Genomic DNA, 22,027 nt, shown 5'->3' with positions numbered 1-22,027 from the left:
CAAAAATAAATTGGTGGTATTTATTAACACATTTGTTGACAAGATGACAAAGGAGAGCTTATATACATTTATGTGAAACGATGGACCGGTAGATGGAGACAATTACATGAAGGCGCTGACATCCACAAATGCGCTCAAACAAAATTCGTCACTGATTACACCTTTTTAATAGTGATGCAATTTGAAATGCATCGTTTTTTTTTGGTTTTGTTTTTTAATAAAACTTCAAATTGATGTTCGCACAATGCTTTTTAATCTTTTTGTACGATATACACTGTAATACAAATTTTGCATCGCGCTAAATGTTAGCACTCCAAAATGAATGTTTCCATAATCGTCAGAGAATGAGTGACTCCTTTGTACAACCAGCATCTACCTCAAATATAAATACGAAGATCCGTGTATGCTGAGAATGCAAAAACTAATACCGGTATTTATGGATAAAGAGAAGCAGCAGTGCAATGTGCATTACAGTGAGAGTTTGTCAACCAAACATGGCATCCTGGACTGAAATACTCTTTCGAGATCAGGCTGAAATGTCCTTACAGGATTGTTAAACTGTAGTGCACATAACGGTAGACAAGCCACGTTTGGTATTATCGTAGAAAAGAAGGCATCAAACACTGTTTTAGATAAACTGGTTCGTAAATCCAATTCTTTACGTTCCACCTTTAAGAGTAGAGGTGAACCTGGGGGAGTCCTTCAAAAGTTCTACAGTTCAGCTGGTGTTGCTGTTGTCCATGGTAGCAAGCAGATGAGAGAGCTTGGCTTTCTGTGACGCGGTAATGTTCTGGCTCATGTGGATGATGCAGTCCATGGCGACGTCAGGGTTGGACTCAACCAGACTTTGACACAAGGGCAAAGAAAATCAGTCAAGCAAATGTTCGATCGAATGAACACACTTTTGAAGAGTTATAAGCAGCTTTGCAAATAAATATAGTTTGATAGAAGAAAAAAAATCGTCCGGGGTCATCTAGGATTCACAGGTGACAATTTTGGTATGCATAGTCGATAGCACATGCGCGAAGGGAACTTTCAATGCTTTAAGAACCACTTCTGGTGGAAAGTAGGGATGAAATACTTTATAGAACTGCTTCAATGGGAGGTATTCCTAAATGGTACTTGAAGCACTGTTGTATTAAATTGAATTCTTTAAACTTGAAAATAAGTTGAACAACTTGTCTACTGGATATTTGTGATTCATTTTATTCTAAATTCATACAAAATACAAAAAAAAAAAAAAGAAGACAAAACTGCCATTAATTTCATGGAAAATGCTGAATTGGCACGTATAGGCCTATATGATAATCTGTCCTTGGTTTAATAGAATTTTAATGTATCAAAAGTTCTTGTGGTATCGGTTACTTGGTATCAGTATTGGTGAGTATTTAAGAGTTGAGTACTCGTACTGGTAATGAAATTATACATAATAACAATACTAATCTGTGCAAGTTCCTGTGGTGTGCACGTGCATACCTGCGGATATGTTTCAAGGCGTTTTCCCTTTTGAGGCACTTGATATTCTCTCGGATGGCAGATCGAGTGACATCGTCTTTGGACCAGTGCCTTTCAAGCCACTCGACTACTGCTTGGTTATTATCCCACAGGTATGCCTGGAGGTGGAGTCAGAAGCACAAACCGGTTGATGATATTGACTAGACATGACAAAAATGGGGGGGATTTTTTTTTTTGCATGCCTGGATAACATTTTATTTTGTGGTTAAAAAAAAAAATTTGAATTCATTTGTGTGTGCGGGGGGAAGTGCCGTGAAATACAGATGCTGCAGTCACCAACCTTGACTGTTCCCTCCGTTTCAACAAACCAGCGGCGCAGCATGGACTGCATATGTCCATCACTGAGATCTTTGTTGGCCTGGAGAATCTCATACTTCACCACCTGCTCCAAAAGGAGACGCCTCAAACGCCAGTAGAAGAAAGGACGTGCATTCTTCCAATCCAAAATATCCTGAAAGACAAAAATTATTCTGAATAAATATCCAACCGCTTAATCAGGTACAATCGACTGCGATCCAATAAAAAAGCTGAATGAGAGAGTCTGCAAAGTTTTTTTTATTCGCTGGGAGACAATATTTTTATTACTGCTGTAGAACCTCTTGGTTATGATGAGGTGTTTTAATGTTTTGGTTACATTATGGGAGTAGCATTTTCTTTTCATGTATTGGATCTCATTAACTCTTTCATGCACCCTGTAACCTGATAAAACGGTAAGTTGTCCACTGTAGTAACCGCTGTCTCTGAAGGGTTAAAACAGGGATTGCCAAAAGTGTTAGCACACTTGTTAATCCATATTTTGCTCAGGTTTACCGATCCATTTGTAGATTCTTAACCCTTTGAATTATGGAAAAAAGAAATGAAGACTGTGTGTGCTTTTCTTGCTTGTTGGGGAGTGGGGGGGTGCATGAACATATAAACATTTTTCTCTGCGTCCGGGGCCTGGAAAAGGTTAGAACCGCTACATTAGACTGTGCAGGTGTCACTAAAGTTTCAGAAAGTGCACTCACGGTGATGACACCTTTCTCCTGCATCCTGCCAGGAGTGTCGTGAAGATCCACAAACTGCACTGCCACCTGGTGGTAGATGGGCAACAGGAATTCTTCTCTTGCTTTGAGTTTCGCTTCCAGCTCTCTGCACTGCTTCTCAGGCAGATCTAGAGAAGCTTCAAGGTACACGTGTGCACATAAATGCCAGCGATTCATCTAAATACGTATTTGCGTCTTGCTACCTCTGAGGGGAAAAAAAAAGATCACTCACCAAGCTTCTCAACCAGACCAGCATAGACATTGTCCAATCTTCTCATGGCTTTCAGCAGGTCCTTTTTCCTGAATTTGATCTCCACTGTGCCCTCAGCTTCCAGCACACCCCCTCTGGACAGAGACAAGGACATTTCATGTGAAACAGACTATTGACGAGCACTCATTCGGTATGCAAGTCTGTTGAATCATGCACCTGCTCTCTCTGTCAGCATACAGCTCCATACACAATGGGTTAATGGTGGGGTCAATGACGACCCAGGACCCTCCTCTCAATTCGGCATGTGGTGGAATGTACACCAGCACAGGCTGATGGAAACCACGAAGTGCATCCACGATGTAAGCCCCAAACTTTAATACCTGATCGTACATATCTGCGAGAAAGGAACGGAAATGATACTCAATCACGGATAATTCAATTCCTATAATTACAATAAGAGGACTGCGATTCCCCTGCAGTGTACATCCCGCACCTTTCATTCCACCAGAGAAGCCCCTCCAATTGGCAAACACCATGAGAGGTAGACGTTCACGGTTGAAGTCACAAATCGCCTGAGCCGTTTTAAAAGCTGAATCCGGAAACCACACTTGCCCAGCCTGTTGCAGGACCTGAAATTCAACACACAGATCATTGTATGGATATCTTGCATGTTAAATTGAATTAATCATTGGCAAAACAGTATTTCTCTTGGTTGAGACAGTGGCATAGTTGCGAGCAAAGAAAATTATTCAGTATTGTGTTAAATCACCTTTTAGGATGATCATGATGCACAGAAAGATTTTAAATAATCGATTCAATCTATTTTTCAATTAATCAGATTTTTTTCAATGCTTTAATTTGCATAGGTTTATTCAAAAACAGGACATTATCTCAGACTGACAGTATAGAAAAATGCACTAACATAAGCGAATCATGATTCAGTTTTGGCTCCAATCATGTCAGAAAATCCGCAAAAAAATTGAGAATTGTTTTCCAAAGTGAAAGCAGTTTGCAAATGCTTTGTTTTCATTCAATGCAAATAAATCTCTGTCTATTTTCATGGAGGACTGCAGACATGGAACAATATTTCCTGCTGAGACTAAAATGGCAAGGATTTTAAATTTTAAAAAAAAGGTCTACTAAAGAATTAATCAATTCTGAAACGTCTCACTTAATTTGATATTTGATTGGATGCCAATTCATCATTGCACCTCTAATAATCATTGTCATAACTGAAAAACTAAACCCCAACCAAAGTGCACCTCGTACAATCAAAACAGAGCATTATTGACTCTTTATCTGGTGAGGTGGACCTGTTCAATACATGGCCCCATGGATACTCACTTTTGATTCTGAATCCAAGTTGGCTGGATCAGCTGGTACAGTTAACTCAACAGTCCGAGTTTCCACAGCAATGACACCGAGCGGGATCCCTCCTAACCTGTTTGATTTTAGCCGGCAATGGACGGTTTTCATATATTCTATCGTACTTTAAACTAATACCTACAATAATAGAAGAGATTTACCGTGCTCTGCCCACGACGACAGTTTGAGCCCAGGAGCCCATGATCTCCATGAAGGAGCCATGGTCAAAGAATCCACTCTGCCAGGCACCTTTCACCACTAGGAATAGTTATTTAAAAAATAAATAAATAAAACAAAAACAACAAAAAGAAACTTGCTCATTAACCAATTAGCAGAGGCTGTTTTCGTTTCCAATTGTGATGCTCACTAGGGTGGGGTCTCCCAACCAGCATCCAGCGGGGGTCATATGGTGCTTTTGTGGGAGTGAAGTCAATCTCTCGATCGACAGGATCTGTGGTTGGTATGACGGGCACAGCGGAGGAGTTGTTCTGTCAGAAGCAGAGACCATCTCTCATTAGTGACACAAAAGGTTACCAAGGAAACCGACGCATTGTGTAACGCTCGGCGCAACCTTCGGCATGTAGGACAGCCACTGGAGAATGGTGACAACTCCTTCAAAATCATCTGGCACAGTAGTGTGTGTGACTCCATTGTTGTGCATGATCTGGATGCCGCCCAGCTGGTTGTTGGAGGTGTAGACCTCTCTGCCCAGAACCTGCAAACACCAGGGCGTAATTGAACCTCTCACAATGAAAAAAAAGATACAAAAGTACAATTCTTTTAAAAGGAAAAATAGCTGGCTCCAAAACTACAAAAAAACAACAACAAACCTTGTTCAACGCACTTGCTCCAGTCAGGATAATGTGAGAGTTCTCCACCTGGATCACCCTCTGGCCCAAACGTACTAAATATGCCCCTATTCCTATAGCGCGGCAGGTCACCTGCAAAAGCACAAATGAATCCAAAATAGGTGCGGGAAAATGCTAGTGGCTCATTCTCATGGCACGCCTGCCTTGCAACCTTACCATACTGATTGTAATGATTTCTTCATAGGCCTGAGACGATTCTCCAGCAATGGTGCCTGAACCTCGCAGGTTCTCTACCCCAAGACCTTCATCCTTCCCAATGATGTCTGTGATGATGTACCTGGTCAGACAGTAATTGTAAAAAATGAGCATGAGCAAGGTGGACTAGGAGTTGCGCATTTTTTAAGTTTGTTTCTTATACCTTGACTCCCCTCCTTCTTCCACATGGTGGCAATGCACAGAATTGGTGGCGCTGATGCGTGTATAGTCTTGTGGTGTCAGGTAAAGGTACTTAAAACCCTGAAGAGACATACACACGCCACATGTTTCGAATTGACTCCCGGCGTTTGTTTTTTTTTTTTTTTTTGGTGGGCCAGTTCCTCAAAAGCTACCCACAGAAGAAATGTCAATGCCGGCAGGCCATCACCTTGTAAGGGTCAGTGGGGTCAATCCAGGCCACCTGGAACATATGTCTGATCTCCTCAGCGAGACCAATGCGCGCTCCACTATTGGCAGCGATGTAAATGCGAGGGATTCCCTCAGCTCTCGCCAACTCGGAGGCCCTGAGGAACAGCTCATCTTCCTGAGGTCCAAATGAGCCAATCATGTGGGTGATGTCGTTACAGATGACAACGATGTCTCGACCTTCTTGATATTCCGGCGTCTTCATCTTCATTTTGAAAGCAACTATTCCCACCTGATGAAGACAAGTACCGGTAAATGGAAATAATCACACCGACGCAATGCATTCCGCTTGACGTGTATCTTACGTCATTGTCTCCAGGCAGGCGGTTCAGTTGCACCAGACGACCTTGGGGGTCCAGAACCAGCTCGGTGCACATCAGCATATCGTTAGGATATTTGTCCCCTGGACCCCACTGCTTAAATAGAGCCTATAGAAAGATTTTAATGAGAGGGAGACCTCCTCAAAACAGGATAAGGAATTACCGCATATAAGTTGAGAAATTCAGTGTTGTAACAGGACCTGCTTAAACATCTCTGGGAAGTCATAGACGTATGTTGTGCCAAGAGTTTGAGCCTGGAAACGCTTGGCCTGCAGCAAGTCTTTGGTCACATAAGGAGTGTTGATTAACATGCCTTGCAGAGGTCCCTGTTTGTCTCCATAAGACTGGAACATAATCTAGAGGGGAAATAAAAGACAGCAAATCAATCACACGAATGAAGATTTATCAACCTAATGGATATCGTCGCGAAAAGTAAGTCAACGTCTATAGCACCATGGAGCGGTAAAATGAAAGAAATAGCTACTCAAGTCAAAAGTTTTCACCTGTCCGGAACCTGGGTCAGTAACCTCCTTATACAGACTAATGTCCAAATAATAGCCGGACTCGTTGGTCAAAAAAAGACGTATGGGGATGGCGAGCCCAGTGGGAGTCAGGCGAATGTTGATTTTCAGCTCAGCTTGCAGGACGCGCAGCTTCCAAAGTCGACTTCCGTAGCGCATCACCATGAAACGGACAGACTCCTCAATCTGACAAACAAAAGCAGCAGTTAAGATTGAAGACAGAATGCTCACAAGGGTACATAAAGGTTGTACTAAGCAATCTGAAAGATGTGTTGACTACTCAGGCCATTATCCCAGCATTACAGCTGCAGAGATGCGCAGCACAACTCACTTTTGATGGATCCATAATGACCGTAGGGACAAAGTTGAGGAAGATGTGGTTGCAGTCTGTACGAACGTTTGTGTTACTGAAGGCCACCTCCAACTCATCCATGGCCTCCAGCAGAAGACGTTCTCCCTCATTTTGAAGATACTCAAAAGACGCTTCCTGTTTTGCACACCAACACAATCCAAATACTACATTAGAAAACCCTGTTGGGGAAAAAAAAACGTTAACGGTTTGAGCTTTTTTAATCAATAGCCTCTTGCCTTTGTAATCAGATCAGAGTGGCGAATAATAGCTCGGATGAAGAATCTGTAATCGGTAACTTCGGCTCCCTCCTGAACACGAGCGGCTCCCAGGTAGAGGTGCATTTTGTGGTTGGCACAGGGAACAGCAGTCAGGTCAAAGTTCCTCATGCGGTTTAGTTCGAGCTGAAACGCTAAAGCTGGCTCCAAATTACGGTAGATCCGATCTTCCTGGAACTATGCAGAGCAACGGATGAGGGGTTAACCACCTCTTCAGACAGCGGCACAATCGATGATGTTGGATATTCAAAGTCACTTAAAAGAGTCAAAAAACAAACAAAAACAAAAATACCCCATCTCGTGCTCTGAAAGTGAAGAACTTGGGGAACTCCCTCTGTTGAAAAGAAAGAGAACAATGCACTAGTATGTCCTGTACAGTGTCAAGGATGAGCTGGAGCTGACTTTGGGCAAGAGACAGGACATGACCTGGTTGCCAGTCAGTCACAGCACAAACAGGAAGCAACCATTCACACTTGCATCAATTAAGAGTCTCCAGGGAACCTAACATGCAAGTTTTGGGAATATGAGAGGAAACACAGAAAGTTCAAAGCCAAGATTCAACGCCAGGAACCTTTGACTTTGCGGCAACCACAATATGGCAAACAATATGAGCCTCTTTGAAAAGCATCTCATAATTGGAGCCAAATGCTTTGTCATAAAACTCAAGCAAAAATCGTTTTTTTAGCATGATAGTTTGTAAGTAAAATTACCTTCTGCGCAACCAAAAATGTGATTCTTCTGATGCCATATTCAAAGAGGGATGATCTCTAAGGAAAAAAAACCCCAACAACAACAACGATATTTGAGTAATTTGGTACTCATTTAAAATGACACTTTCAGAGTCACTACAGTCTATGAGCTGACCTTTGACTGGGCGAAACACGTGAAGGCAATAACTAAGGCATCATCATCCTCAATGTCAGCTCTTTTGATTGAGACATTAATGATGTGGATTGGATTCTCCCTGGTGTTCTGTAGGGAAGAGGAAGATGTATCCCTCGGGGCAAAAAAAAAAAAAAAAGACAACAAAGAGACTCACCTTAAAGTTGTCTTCTTCATAAAAACTGGAGCACGATTCTAAAAAGGTCTGGTTCTCCAACAGAGGCTCTGCAAAACTGCAAAGAATTTCATCAAAGTTCCTACAAAAGAAACAATATCAAGTCAATGACCTTAACCCCTCATAAATGTGGAACGAGATAAGAGTGGAAAAATAAACACAGGTCGACCTTTTGAAATCGTCAAAACACTGGAAGGCTACCATAGCGCCCATGCGTTGACATGGTGGAGACAGAGCTCCCTCCAGAAAAAGCTCACTGCTCTGCCGCCGCATTTTTAACTGCCCTGAAGCATTCACTGGGACAGGAACCCTAAAAAAATTTAAGACAGACGGTGAGTAGCACATAGCACCACTGAAGTATCACTACAGAGATGTGTGCCATGTCAAAAAAAAATAAAAAATAGCAGCCAAGACCCCAAGTATTTCAGATAATTGCAGCTGCATTCTTGGATATTAAATAAAAGCAAGATTGATGACCCTCAAGTGCAATAAGAATTACATACATTTTAACATCAGCGTTTCATTAATTGAAAGGATTATGATTTGTTGTCAAGATCAGAATTGCAGCTCGAAATCTGAGGACAACAACGACATTTTAGGCAGGAGATTTTTAAGAGGAACTTGAGCAAACAAAGGATATGACAGCTGAACCTCTTAAAAAAAAAGCTCTGTATCGATGTAGAAATTGAGAGAAGCATTGCATACGGAGAAGTTTGGCTCAAAAAGGTGAATTATAGGAAGGACTTGTTATTCAGTCGTAGTCGTTGCGGACAAATGTTTCTGGATTCACATGAATGGGGAAAATGGTAATACAACGCAATTGGCATGCTAAGCAGTGAGACATACACGCCGTCAGGTGGTAGTTGGCTGGGAGGAGCTTTACTCTACCTGTTCAGAGTAGGGCTGCTCCCTCTGAAATAAGATGATTGACAGGTGAATATTAGCAGCGGAGGATCAACATCCTCCTCCACCTCTAAGCATTCCCATTTATACTGCACATTCCAGTTCAGTGGGTTAAACTATTCGATGAAGACAAGGTTAGGCATCAAAACATTAAACAGCATGTTATCTACATTGATGTCATTCAAAGTTAGCTGGATGTTGCCTTAGTACCCCCCCAAACCCCCCACCAGGTGACTCCGAGGGCAGGCCCAACCTATCCTATCTGCCCCTTTTATGACATTTGGGGGAGACGGCCTGATTTTGCAAGTCGTCATTCAACAGTAGAGGAGTTTCATCTGTTTGAGCAAAGGCCAAAGTGTTACCTGTTGGGATGCGATGATGGCAGCATAAACTGGAAATCGACAGCACACGTTCCGTCCCGCAGCTGGTGATGCTGGATACTGTTGAGCTCATAAGCGATGTAAGCTCGACGCACGTACACCTGGAAAAAAAAAAGGAAAAGCATCATGCCATTAGTAGTGAATTACAAAATAAAGACGAGGATAACATACTGTAAGTTCACTTTGCATATACCTCCAGCGCAGCCATGCAGACGACTTGATTGGAGTGGTAGAAGAAATTGGGCAGCACATCAAAAATTGAGGTCTCAGAGAGGATGAGTTTCTGATGGAAATGGAACAAAAAGCACAAATGATTTGATATCAGAGGTGGTAAAAGTGCTCCAGACAAGTAATCATAATACTTACCTTTAGATTTTCAGGGCAAAACTGATGGCCGTACATGTCAATGGCAGAGAGGAAGATGGACTCCACTTGGTTGTGCCTCAGTTCATACGATGGTAAATGAGAGGCAATCAGCACCTATGCCAGAGTATTACACAGAAGGAGTTGCGTAGGCCAGTCAATCAAACAAACGGATGACGTGCTAAAAATACAAACAATAGTGTATTGAACTACTTAGCCTTACCTGTCTGGCTCTTAAGGCGACCTTTGAATTCTCCATTTTACTGAGCTGCGTGAGTTCATTGAGAATCACCATGAGCTCGTCTGCCAGAGTTGGATCCCTTCCACATAGTTGATCCTAAAAAAAAAAAAAATTTTAAATCAAAGATTTTCTTGAGTTCTGCAACAATTCACTTGCGATGAATATGATGAAGGCCTTACGATGAGCATTGTGACCAGGATGTTTTTCTTGAAGACCTGGGCATGAGAAAAGATGTATTCCAGCACAGGACTCATGTTGGGCTTATATTGCTCCCTCAAGTTGATGACACACTTGTCGTAATGAGCTGTTTGTGGAAATGGATCAAATCCCATACGCGATTTAATTACGCTAAAAAACGTTTTGAAAGCAGGTAACATTGCTCAAGCATTGTGGTCACCTTGTTGAAACTGCATCTCTACTTGAAGGTATCGCTTCAGCAGATCCAGAACCACAGACTTCATGTAACCGCGAATTCCACTGCGGTACCTGTAAAACGACTTTTTTTTTTAATATCATGAATCAGTGCAATCGCAATGACTGATTTTATTTTATTTTATTTTATTTTTTACTGATGATAAGGAATCCAAACAAACCTCTGAACCAGCTGAACAATACTCTGAGTGTTAATGAAGAACACTTCCCGATCCGCCTTCCTCTGCAGAGTGGCTGCATGGCTGTCGAGAATATTTGCAATCTGGGTTAAAAAGAAATGTTGTTAAGCACCGCTTTTAGATAATTCGCTTATAAATTTACAGAGCTCAGCATTAATAAGTACAATCTAATATATTTCGAAGTTATTTTTACTGAACTGGAGCAGAGTTTACAATACTTAAAAATTTTAAAAAAGACCAAATTATATGTCTATAAAAGATGGCCAATTTTTTCCTTAACTTCTGATGGGGAAAACACATAATAATTCAATGAGAAAGAACATGAAGAAAGAATGATTAGTAAATCCATCCATTTTCAATAGTGCTTGTCCTCATTTGGTACACAGGTAAGCTGGGGCCTATCCCGGCTGACTTTTACTGGAATAAGAACCAAGCATGATCAACGTTGATTTAGTCAAACCTGACCGCACTCTTATTTTATTTACCTTACATTCAATTAAAATGAAAACAAATATTTGTTTTTTTAAAAATGCGAGACTGCACCCATTTATGCTGAACATTGCTTTCTAGAAAATAGTTTAGGTCTTGCACCCTTTGGCTTGGGAACTGGCACAGGACGGAGGTGATGTTGCTGGCATATTGGGCCATGACTTTTCGGATATCTTTCTCGACGCCAAGTGGGATTCGGCCGGCCACGCTAGTCATGATCTCCTGCAGTTCCAGCAGTGGCAGGGACGGGTCCCTCAGAGTCTTCATGAGGGTCGCTACCCACTGTTTCAACTGGAGAGACGGAAAAAAAAAATTCAACACACATTTTTTTTAAGTCGATATGATCGATTGATGTTGATAGAAATTCTGCAGCAGGTAAAATTGCCGAGATGTACCTTGGTGCTAAAGTAGGGCTCTTCGAGGCAATAGCCATCCATTACTTTAACCAGGTTTTCAAGGACGCTGTGGAACACCTGGTGGAGTTTTTCCCCAACAATGGGCAATGGGTGCTGTGGCGGTAGGGTGGCTGTATTGAGCTCCACCTACATTATGACAGAAAAGGATGGTTAGATTTACATTCACCAAAATACAGAATCATATATTTTTTTCATCTTAACAGGAGAATGGCTTCTGCAGGGAAGAGTCATTTGAGTTAACTTACCCGGTGTATACAACCAGGGTCATCCAAGTTCATATGCGCAATCACACAGCCGGATTCCAAAACTGCGCCGGGCCTCTTGACAAAATGTACATGTCCGGCTTGCTGTACAGTTAGAGTCATCACCATCTTCATCACCTGAGTCCACACCGCAAACAGCCGGTCATATAAAATGCACTAATGTACACTATTAGTTTGAGTGCGATCAGTAAAAATGCCTATCTCCTCAAATTCACCTCGATCTCTGCATAGGTCTCGCCTGAGCAAATATGAGCTCCGTCGGCAACAACGTACTGCAGTAGTTTACCAGCAGAAGGTGATCTCAGCACAGAGGGATCATTTTCTTTGTCAAACACACAAGTCTTGTTGCCGACGGTAATGCGGTAGCTGCAGAATTAAAGAAGCACACAGTTTTGTTTGTTTTTATGAATTCAGTCAGAATCTTTAAAGTGAAATAAGGCTTACCTGTCCAGCTCCTCTTTCATGTAGGTGGTATGGCTGCTGCCATCATAGGAGAGCAGCAGGCCACCGTCACTGAGCCGGTGGACATCTATTTCAATGTTGGAGCCATTCATTATGATGACATATGTTGTTGGGGACTGGCGAGCGACCTTATGTCAAAAACAGAAGATACGTGCTTGAGAATGAAAACGGTATAATCAGGATGCAGTGGGGATGAAAGATACCTTTAAGCAGAATTTGACTCCTTCGTATATGAGATCTACACTGACAGAGTTGAGGAGGCTGGCTGCAGGCAGAACCTGGCCTCTGTCGGGATAAAAGAGTTTGGGCACATATTTATGATTATTTTTCTTATTATTCGTGTCCAGACGTTGAGAGTTTTGTACTGACCTTTCTAGCGAGTGAAGAAAGTCAGACATGCTCTTTCTGAAGCTTGCATCGGCGACATGCAAAGCCCCGCAGACGACCCCTAACATGGTGTCTGGTCTCTCTGCCTGCAGAAAAGTCACGTGGCCTTTTGTCGTGAAATTCATCAGACCAACATGTCGAGACAGTTACCAAATGACTCATACCTGCACTTTCTCCGCAATGAGGTGATCCAGCCAGCTAGTGTCTATGTCATTGTTTCGGAAGCTCTCGGTTTCGAGTAACTTAATGAGGTATTCAACGGTGGTCCTGAAATCACCTCTGATCGACAGCTCCTTCAAGGCCACCACCATGTTCCTGAAGCAGATAACAACCAAAGGCTGACACCAGACAAGACGGGGACTGATTTACGGGTGAGTCAACAAAAAAAAAAGACTCACGAAATGGCCTCTTCTCGGTTCTCCCCCCAGGAGAAACAGTGTCCAAACTGCGAGTCTGCAAATTCATGCAGACCCCCGGTTGCTCCGACACTAAAGTAACCCCAAACATTTTTACTGCTGCGGAAGTTCAGCTCCTGCACAGTGCCTGAGCTGGGTTTGAACCCCTGTAAAGAACACGACAGGAATTCCATTTTGAGGAAAAGAACGGAAGATTGATAGCATTGGTGAGACTGAGCTTTACCTCGTCGGGGTTCTCACTCGTGATTCGGGCTGCGATGACATGCCCTCTTGGACTTGGCGGGCATTCTCGCGTCTCAAAGTTAATCATGTTGTCACCCCAAGCAGTTTCTCCGTACAGTAAACGAATGTCTTTGATTCTGTAAAGGGGGATGCCCATGGCAATCTGTGGTAGATGACAAAGAGGGTGAAAATGATTTCATGTGTTGCCAAAATCTGTTCATTCAGAGAAAAGATACAATGACGGCAAAAGTATTGGGACACAACTCAAGCAATCAAACCAGACTTGGTCTCAAGCGCTTAATGTCCGCTTAACTCATTCAGTACCAGCCAATTCTGGACCAAGTCTGAAAAGACGTTTAAAAACGTATTTGGGAGTGAATGAGTTAATATTAGCTCTTCAGTTTCCCAATTCGGTTTGAGCGTTATGTAAACTATTTGGAGCAGGTCCTTTTCTGTCCTGTCTGACCTGTTGAGGTCAACCAAGCACCTTAGGAACAAACGCGAATCCAGGTTGGGAGCCGGAAAGGTGTGGATGACTAGAAAAACAGTTCCCATGCCCAATTAATCCAGAAAAGTGGACGCTACGGTAAACCAGATGCATATTGTCTTGTCATTTCACTTCGCTGTAGGCCACCTGTCCAAATCCATATTGTATCCTCTCTCAGTACTTTTTGGACGGTCCGGTGATGATTTTACCTGAAGTTGGGCAGCTGGAAGGTTTACATCTGCAATCATCTCTGTACAGGGATGTTCGACCTGCAGACGAGGGTTCAGCTCCAAAAAATGGAAACTTCCATCCTCAGAGAAAAGATATTCCACTGTTCCAGCACTGACATAGCCCACCATTTTAGCTAATCTCACGGCATACTGAGTCAGGAAGAGGAAACAGAATGTTATCATGCAGGCCAAGTTGGAGCGAATACATCCAATTGAACATCCATGACTCAATATAGTGACTGACCTGTTCCATCTGCTCAAATGTCGAGGGTGCAGCTATGGTTGCAGGGGCTTCCTCTATGATCTTCTGGTGCCTTCTTTGGATGGAGCAATCTCGACCAAACAGAGAGATGGCGTTTCCATATTCATCAGCCAATATCTGAACCTCAAGGTGCCTCGCATGCTGGGCCATCTGCATGATGAAAATGGGCGAGCCGGATACTTCTGTCTGAACCTGCACCCAAACATGCTTGTTTGTCATAACCGCTGCAAAGTTTGGGACTGAATTTACATGAAAGTTCAAAAATAAAAATTCACATACATGTCTAAAAGAGCTTGGAAAGTCATCGGCACATTCGACTTTGCGGATACCTTTCCCGCCTCCACCCTCCGAAGCTTTGATAACAACCGGATAACCAATTCTCTCAGCTTCCTGCCCCAACAGACATAAGGGGATGCAACATAATGAATGCCACTTCTAGTGAAAAATGCCACATAGGTTTGTTGAACACGCCTACCGCCAAACCATGATCTACATCTACCACACAGCCTTGTGTGTAGACGTCAGGAGGAACGCTGATTACGTTGCCGGGACTTTGGTCAGCCTCCCTCCAGTCCACTCTTAGACCTGAAAGAGGACAAGAAGAACAGATTGAAGCATTTTCAGGGAACACAAATACTATGTAGGGCAGCACGGTGGTCTAGTGTTTAGCATGTCAGCCTCGCGGTTCTGAAGCTTTGCGTTCAAATCTTGGTTCTGGAGTTATGATGGATAAATCAATATAATGTCCTTTTTCTTTTTTTTTAAAGCGATGATGAGATGTTTTTGGGGGGGGGTGATTAGCCTCTAAAGTCGCACAAAACTTGTTGCATGACGTCTCGAGCGATCTCACCAAATCTCCAGATTTCATTTCAGCAAGCAACGAAGAATTAATGTTTGGGGGGTTTTCCCTTTGATTTGTTTGTCTGTGACACTTACTCCAAAAGACAGACCAGCATCGACACTGGCTGCTCAGACAAGCAGACCTTGGGAGAAGAAGAACACTGTATACACTGAATCCAGTGTAAAATTGGGTAAAACGAGACAAGCAGAAGAGGTCGAACCTGATCCGCTCCAGGGTAGCGTAGGAATGTCTGCACTCTGGGCCACGATGGAGGATGCAACCTTATCCCCAAGAGCCCACATAGCCTTGCTGGATGGACCTGGAACAAAAATACAATTGCAAAACAAGCACCCACATGTAAAAAGAGGTCTTTCAATTTTTGTTTTACCCAAGAATGAAATGCCTGCTTTGTTCAACAACTCAGGTAGTTTGGGATTTTCTGAGGCATGACCCCAGCCGGCCCACACTGCCTGTCAACAGAGATGCAAATCTTTGGTTACACACAAAAAGGTTTTATCACAGACGACATATGCGGGAGATGCAACAGTGATATTTACCTGCACTGGTATTCTTTTGGCAATGTCCACGATCAATTCCACATTGGCATAGTTGTTATTGTTTGGCCCACCAGGAACAGGTACATAGTGGTCAGCCATTTTGATGTATTCTAAAAAGAAAGACAAACAGTGATTCATTCTGCAGCGTGTTGACGGCGAGCTCAATAATAACTGCCGTGTTGTACCCGCATTCGCTTTCAAGTCTTCGGGGGTGACCATGACCACAAAGCGGATGGTCCTCTCATTTCGAAACATCTCGTAGGACCAGCGTCGAATGGAGCGCATGCATTTAACTGCAGCAATGCCGTTGTTGGCGATCAGCACCTGCGAAAGAGGCAACTGAATGGGTAACAGAACATTCATTCATCCATTCATTTTCCGATCCGCTTTATCCTCACAAGGGTTGCAGGGGGTGCTGGAGCCTATCCCAGCTGTCTTTGGGCAGTAGGCAGGGGACACCCTGAACCGGTTGCTAGGCAATCACAGGGCACACAAAGACGAACAACCATCCGTGCTCACACTCACACCTAGGGACAATTTTAGAGTGTTCAATCAGCCTGCCATGCATTTTTTAGAATGTGGGAGGAAACCCGAGTACCCGGAGAAAACCCACGCAGGGCCGGGGAGAACATGCAAACCCCACACAGGGAAGCCGGAGGGGGATTGAACCCACGACCTCTGCACTGTTAAGTCGACGCGCTAACCCCTGGAACACCGGGCCGCCAGTAACAGAACAAGGAAGTGAATTTTGAACAGCAGAAAAATAAACTTAACAGCAACAATTAACCAATTGTCATCCATAAAATAAGCAAGCAAGGCATTAAACGCAAAGAAGAGATAAAAGTTCAGCCAGAGCCACAATTTTGGACGATGAACAGACTGATGGTGCCATTGTGATTCTGGGGCATTGACGGTTCCATTGATGCCAACTCGAATTGTGAACATAAATACTCGTATCAGCGGCGCATTTATCCTAACTCCCACCGAAACATATCGATTTCTTCCTTGACCCATGTGCCACCTTTCTACAAAGTTTAGAAAAACACAGTCAAACCAATCCCGATAAAAAGAATTTGAGTTTTTTTCCCCTTACTTTTTCAATGACACGATTTCCACCGAAGCGCGTGACAAACTCGGCAGGTGAGGCCACAGTGAAGTCTCGATGAAGATCCATCTTTCTGTGTTCGCGTCCTTTTTTCACCAAGTGAGGACCAGACATGCTGGGCCTGGAACAGGAAACCTTCAGAGTTATCTGTCTTGCAGAGAATCAATCGGTGTTCGGCTCACATGCCCCTTTTCATATTGTCAGAAACAGGTAGTTGCAGAGAGCCTCGAGTTCTATTACAAGCACGCGAGAAAACAGCTCGACGAGCAGTTACAAGAAAATGAGCTGCGCAAATCAAAAGCCAAAGTCAAAGTCAAAGTTCAGGTTCTGTGATGCAGCAACCAATCTACAGTACTGTATGTTCTTATCTTGTTTTCTGCTGTTGCACATAAACTGTATTATTACAGCACTTGCCATAGAAAGTGATTGACATTGTTCAAACTGTAGTCAAAATGACTTGATTGAAATGCAGCGTGAAATTAAAGTATATCGGCCAATTGCTGGTCTGTCGTTAATATGTTTAAGTGGGGTGCTTCACACAATATAAAAGGTTAATCAGAAACAAAATGTACAGGGCAGACAGATTTTAAATACCGTGGTCAACCAGTGGTGATAAGATAGGATTTATTACTAAAATATTGGAAAAAAAACATGATATGCACTCAATGGCCACATTTGGCATTGCGATATCTATAACGAGGTCCAGTACGAGAACTGTATCACAATGACTTTATAATAATGCTGTTTTTATTGCATCATATGGAGAGATGTTTTATATTTTTGGTTCGCTTATGGTGTCTTGTGAGAGGGAAAAAAAATACGAAACCACACCAAAAACGATCCAATTCCAGCACTGTTCATCCCAAAGCCTCTGTGAAGAAGGACCATTAGTGACTTGAAACGTTTGCCCATGTTTGGAAGGAAATTGATCAGCGAAGTTGATAAGACCCATAATTATATTGTACTTGTACACATTTTAATTCCATTATCTATCTCTGTAGCTAACTATTGCTTTCTATACATCTCTTCATATAGATATGTATCTACCGACCGCTCTGATATAAAATGGGACGCACAGCTAACGAGAGTTGTGAACGTCGATGATGATAGCATACCACAGATTTAAACAACTGTTAATCCAAAGATCCTTCTCTTCAGTTCTTGTACACATGGGATGTTACATAACCACAGCTACATCATGAGCAATCCTTCAAGTTTAAACAAACCTGCAGCCGCATTTACTTGGGAACTGCTGCATTCATAAACAGAACCAAGGAATTTGAAACTAAACACATACGCACTTGCAATGGTGTCAAATGACAGCGCCGAAATGTGACTGACCTTTGAAGTTGCAGGAACCAGGCGGCACTTTGTAAAACATCTTCCTCCATTGCATAGCAAGCTTCACAAGTGGGTGCGTTTGAAAAGTGAAATGAAAACTACAACAAAAGAATTACACTTCCCCGTCAAGCTGCCTCCTTCGCCTTCCCCACCCACAAGTGCAGATAAGACAGACGACAAGCTGCCCAATGACAAGTTTAAACACAGCAGACCCAAGAGGAGCGGACAAAGTGTTCCTTCAATTGAATGCGGAGGAAGCTATGGTACTTTATTAATACGGGTGCACATTTTCAACATATATGCAGTCCCCTCCAAAAGTATTGGAACCGCACGGTCAATTATTTCGTTTTTGCTGAGTACTGAAGACGTTTGGATTTCAGAGCAAAAGGTGAATATCAGACAAAAGTTCAGAAGTCCAACTTTTCTTTCATGGTATTCACATCTAGACGTGGTAAACAACACCAGACAGAGCAGCTTTTGTTTCAAGCAACCCAGTTTTCAAGCAAAAGTATTGGAACAGGCATCATTAAATTAACTTAATGTGTATAACATTTAATATTTGGTGGCACATCTTTCTTGCAATATCAGCATCAAGCCTGTAAGTCACTGACTTCACCAGACTGTCGCTGTTTTTTTGTTTTACTTGAAATGCTTTCCCAAGCCTACTATAGTCTCTTTCAGTTCTTGTTTGTTTCTGGCATGGGGGAAGGGGCTGGTCCCTTCAGTCTCCTCTTCAGGAGTTGAAATGTATGCTCCGTTGAGTTCAGGTCCGGTGATTGACTTGGCCAATCTTAGACCTTCCACTTTTCCCACCCCTGATGAAGTCCTTTGTTGTGTGGGCAGTGTGTTTTGGGTTATCATCTTGTGACATGATGAAGCTTCTCCCGAGTGGTTAGGATGTATTTTACTGTAAATTGCCAGGCAAATTGGTTTTGCGGACTTCATACTTCAGTGTGCTGCTCTCTCTCTCAGAAAATAAGGGGAATTTTCTTAGACCTTGCTGTCATAAAAACTTTATGGCCAATGTTTTGGTACCATTTTAATTTTGGAACTGCCTGACCACCATAAATTAACCACGCGGAAGTAAAACAAAACAAAAACAAAATGTGCAATTTTAATTTAGAGGGTGGGTGCTTTGCCCTTGAGTCATAGCACACATTTCAAAGTCACTCTAGTTCCATTAATAGAGCAAAGGGGGTATGTGGCAAACAACAATAGCACAGGCCATTTTATGGCAGTTCGATGATAACAGCTAATTATTGAGGACTGGTCAAGTAGAGGTGCCACGTGTGATGCTCGTCTGTCACATGAACCAGAGCGTAAACAACTTTGAAATGAGACCACAGGCAAAATAAAAACTGTTATTCATATGTCTGATATATATATGTTTCACACCGTAAGGCGCCACATTAAACAGCAATAAATAATGCAAACTTACTTCATGCCTGAGGAATTGGGCCGTGACACTTCAGTTGATGTCTGTTGACGAGATGATTTGGCCGCGGAGGTTGACGGCTGCGAAGCACCACTCGGCGGTTTGGCTGCCAACGGCTCCTCGTCTGAGGAATTGTCCTCTGATGCTCCCAGAATGAACTTGAGACGCTCCCTCGCTCTGGGCCCGGATCTGAGCATTGGCTCATTGCTTGGAGAAGGTTTTTGTGTGGTGAGGGGCAACTGCTGCTGCTGCTGCTGCTGCTGCTGCTCTTTCACGTGAAGTGCAGCAGAGGAGCTGTGATCTTGAAGGGTTTTCTCCACGGGCTGTGTTGATGCACACTGTTGGCCTGGAAGATAGGAGTGTACTGCAGGCACATCCTCCTGAAGTAAAGAGGGACTGTCGCCTGACGGAGATTCCTCTCCTTTCTCGGGCATCGCCACTTTGGTGCTCTTAATCCTCCGTAGGTGAAAAAAAATCCATCGGATTATTCCCAACAATGCAAACACGAACATTCGCAGACATCCTCCTGTCACTGTGGGAGGTGGGGGGGAGAAACAGTTCATTAAGTTCAATACATTTTTATGAAAAATGGGCCTTTGACTAAACGTCCTTCATTGATTATCAAGTCATATAATTCTGACTATGTTTAATGGGTGTGGGAAAATCTCTCTGAATGTTCTTAACAGCTGCTTCCTTTGGTTTCCAGTGTTGTATTGAACAGAATAATGCTGACATGTGTAGTGCCATCACGCAGATCTGTATGTCTGTAGCTAAATTCCCCATATCAGACATTATGCTTTTTGTCTTTCGAGCACAAAATATTTGAGACTGAATCAAAACTTTAATTGTGACAGCCAAGTCATGTACTCCATTTTGCCTCAAATGCGTTAACAAATGAACCGTCAATAAAGCATCCCATGAGAGAGTTTATAACAACTGCAGGGTTTATCAGAGTGTGTCTTGTTGATATAACGCAAATAGTTTCATTACGCATAATCATTTCAATAGTAATCCATTGTAACTTGCCTATGAACTGCATTTGTTTGTCCTTGCCCTTTGATTAAGGTCAATCTGCTTCCTCCACTCAGAGGCAAAGCAGGGTTGGAGAGTGCAGTATTTTATTCTAGTCTGGGGACATTAAACTGAAGGAGGTCAGGTGAAGGTGTTCAGAGGTCATATGTGTCAGGACAAAGGGCATGCTGGGTAACTGTGATTAAAGTACTACAAATATGAATCAGACTAATGTGTAGATGGCAAAACTGCCCTATAAATAAATTATTTCCCATGAGGTGATTTCAACTACAATGAAGGTTTATTCAGATCATATGCTAGGCATATTTCTGAGGTCACATTGACACGTGTTTTTAATATCAGCATAAAAATGAGCACTTTCCCTCTCGGGTAGTAAATGTTACACTTCTCCTGTGCGTGAGTAACGGTGCATGCAACCTTTCCCAGGCAGTGTCTGGTAAACAAAACAGACACTCTGCAACAGCTGACATCAGATCGCAGAGAAGCTACTTGCTATTTGGCTACAACTGGAGGAAAGGTCAAGGAGCGAGGGTCTGAAGACTGACGATAGAGGAGGTACAGCTAACCACAGCAATAAACTGAACGTACACACGAAGCACTCTATATTGAATAAAACAAAAAATCTATGTGTCGAGGTGAACTTGTTGATGCTGGCATATTTTGGCCCAAATGCCTATTAAGGCATGTCTGTAAGATATCTAAAGTCTTACAGGTGTTTTTCAGAAGAAAACTTGTCAACACCGGGTTAATTTAGCATGATTCTTTGCTGCAACACAGTAATAGCAATACTTTGATCATGACTCCAGGTGAGAAGTCAGCGGAAATTCAAAAAAAGGTTTGTTTGTTTGTTTGCTTCAGCCCACATGAAAACGAATTTGCCTTTCACTCTGGCACGATATTTGTTGCGATGATAATTCGGATATTTTTTTAACACGCATAGACAATATCCAGTGTGACAAATAACAATTTCATTTGGGTGTTGTTGCTAGCAAGACAGCTAACAGACAAGAAAATGTTTCCCTAGAGACCTGCATTGACACCGTTAATAAATGTGACATTACAATTATTAGTGCCTTTGGTTAATTCACTTTTTGAAGTGCCTTTTTTTCAATTAAACCTTGTGTCATGCGCGCCTACCTGCAACTGAGTGTCAGTCACTCCCCACTGCAGCAGCTCCTCTCCCCCCAATATAGTAAACATGTGTCAAGGGGTTAAGCTCCTCCCACTCCCACACGAACGGAAACGCACACATAGATCGTTCCGATGTTCAAAACCTTATCCATGGGGAGAAAATAGTCGTGATGATATCTACGTACAGTTTTAAGAACGAGCTGCTAGACAGCAAAATTATGTCTCTGCTTCAACTGTTATTTTCTTCTCTTAATGTCTTGTAGGCATATTTTTCAACGTGTTACATACGTCACCGCATCTTTATTGCATTTGTTGTTTATTT

General features: G+C 42.7%; 1 protein-coding gene across 3 annotated transcripts; it reads right to left on the bottom strand.

Moving 5' to 3' along the window:
• On the bottom strand, positions 1–21,794 carry acacb (acetyl-CoA carboxylase beta). 3 transcript variants are annotated; one of them, XM_086110449.1, is made up of 54 exons: positions 21,712–21,794; positions 19,546–20,074; positions 16,755–16,887; positions 15,847–15,985; positions 15,662–15,771; positions 15,493–15,574; positions 15,325–15,423; positions 14,739–14,848; positions 14,543–14,653; positions 14,246–14,455; positions 13,981–14,151; positions 13,286–13,447; positions 13,045–13,208; positions 12,811–12,961; positions 12,629–12,732; positions 12,463–12,544; positions 12,242–12,387; positions 12,013–12,163; positions 11,780–11,914; positions 11,514–11,660; positions 11,221–11,409; positions 10,612–10,712; positions 10,416–10,504; positions 10,198–10,322; positions 10,001–10,114; positions 9,781–9,894; positions 9,608–9,697; positions 9,397–9,515; positions 9,020–9,043; positions 8,301–8,441; positions 8,114–8,213; positions 7,939–8,046; positions 7,785–7,841; positions 7,367–7,408; positions 7,036–7,251; positions 6,779–6,934; positions 6,430–6,633; positions 6,127–6,282; positions 5,912–6,034; positions 5,569–5,838; positions 5,344–5,441; positions 5,142–5,262; positions 4,947–5,057; positions 4,688–4,831; positions 4,484–4,604; positions 4,278–4,374; positions 4,096–4,192; positions 3,245–3,380; positions 2,968–3,145; positions 2,773–2,885; positions 2,523–2,677; positions 1,796–1,966; positions 1,477–1,613; positions 1–845 (listed from the first exon to the last, which is right to left on the bottom strand). In XM_086110449.1, the coding sequence occupies exons 2-54, from the start codon at positions 20,052–20,054 to the stop codon at positions 719–721; spliced, it is 7,260 nt and encodes a 2,419-aa protein (XP_085966575.1). In that variant the 5' UTR covers positions 20,055–20,074; positions 21,712–21,794; the 3' UTR covers positions 1–718. The 3 variants fall into 3 exon arrangements, with proteins under 3 accessions (XP_085966575.1, XP_085966576.1, XP_085966577.1); XM_086110450.1 differs by lacking the exon at positions 9,020–9,043; XM_086110451.1 differs by lacking the exons at positions 19,546–20,074; positions 21,712–21,794 and adding an exon at positions 18,108–18,382 and having other exon boundaries at positions 2–845.
• Positions 21,795–22,027: the final 233 nt, after the last annotated feature.

The sequence above is a fragment of the Hippocampus guttulatus genome, chromosome 5 (assembly GCF_054856545.1).
Source record: "Hippocampus guttulatus isolate MCC_2025c chromosome 5, RoL_Hgut_1.0, whole genome shotgun sequence".
Taxonomy (NCBI): Eukaryota; Metazoa; Chordata; class Actinopteri; order Syngnathiformes; family Syngnathidae; genus Hippocampus; species Hippocampus guttulatus.
This window is presented reverse-complemented; position numbering and strand designations above follow the sequence as displayed.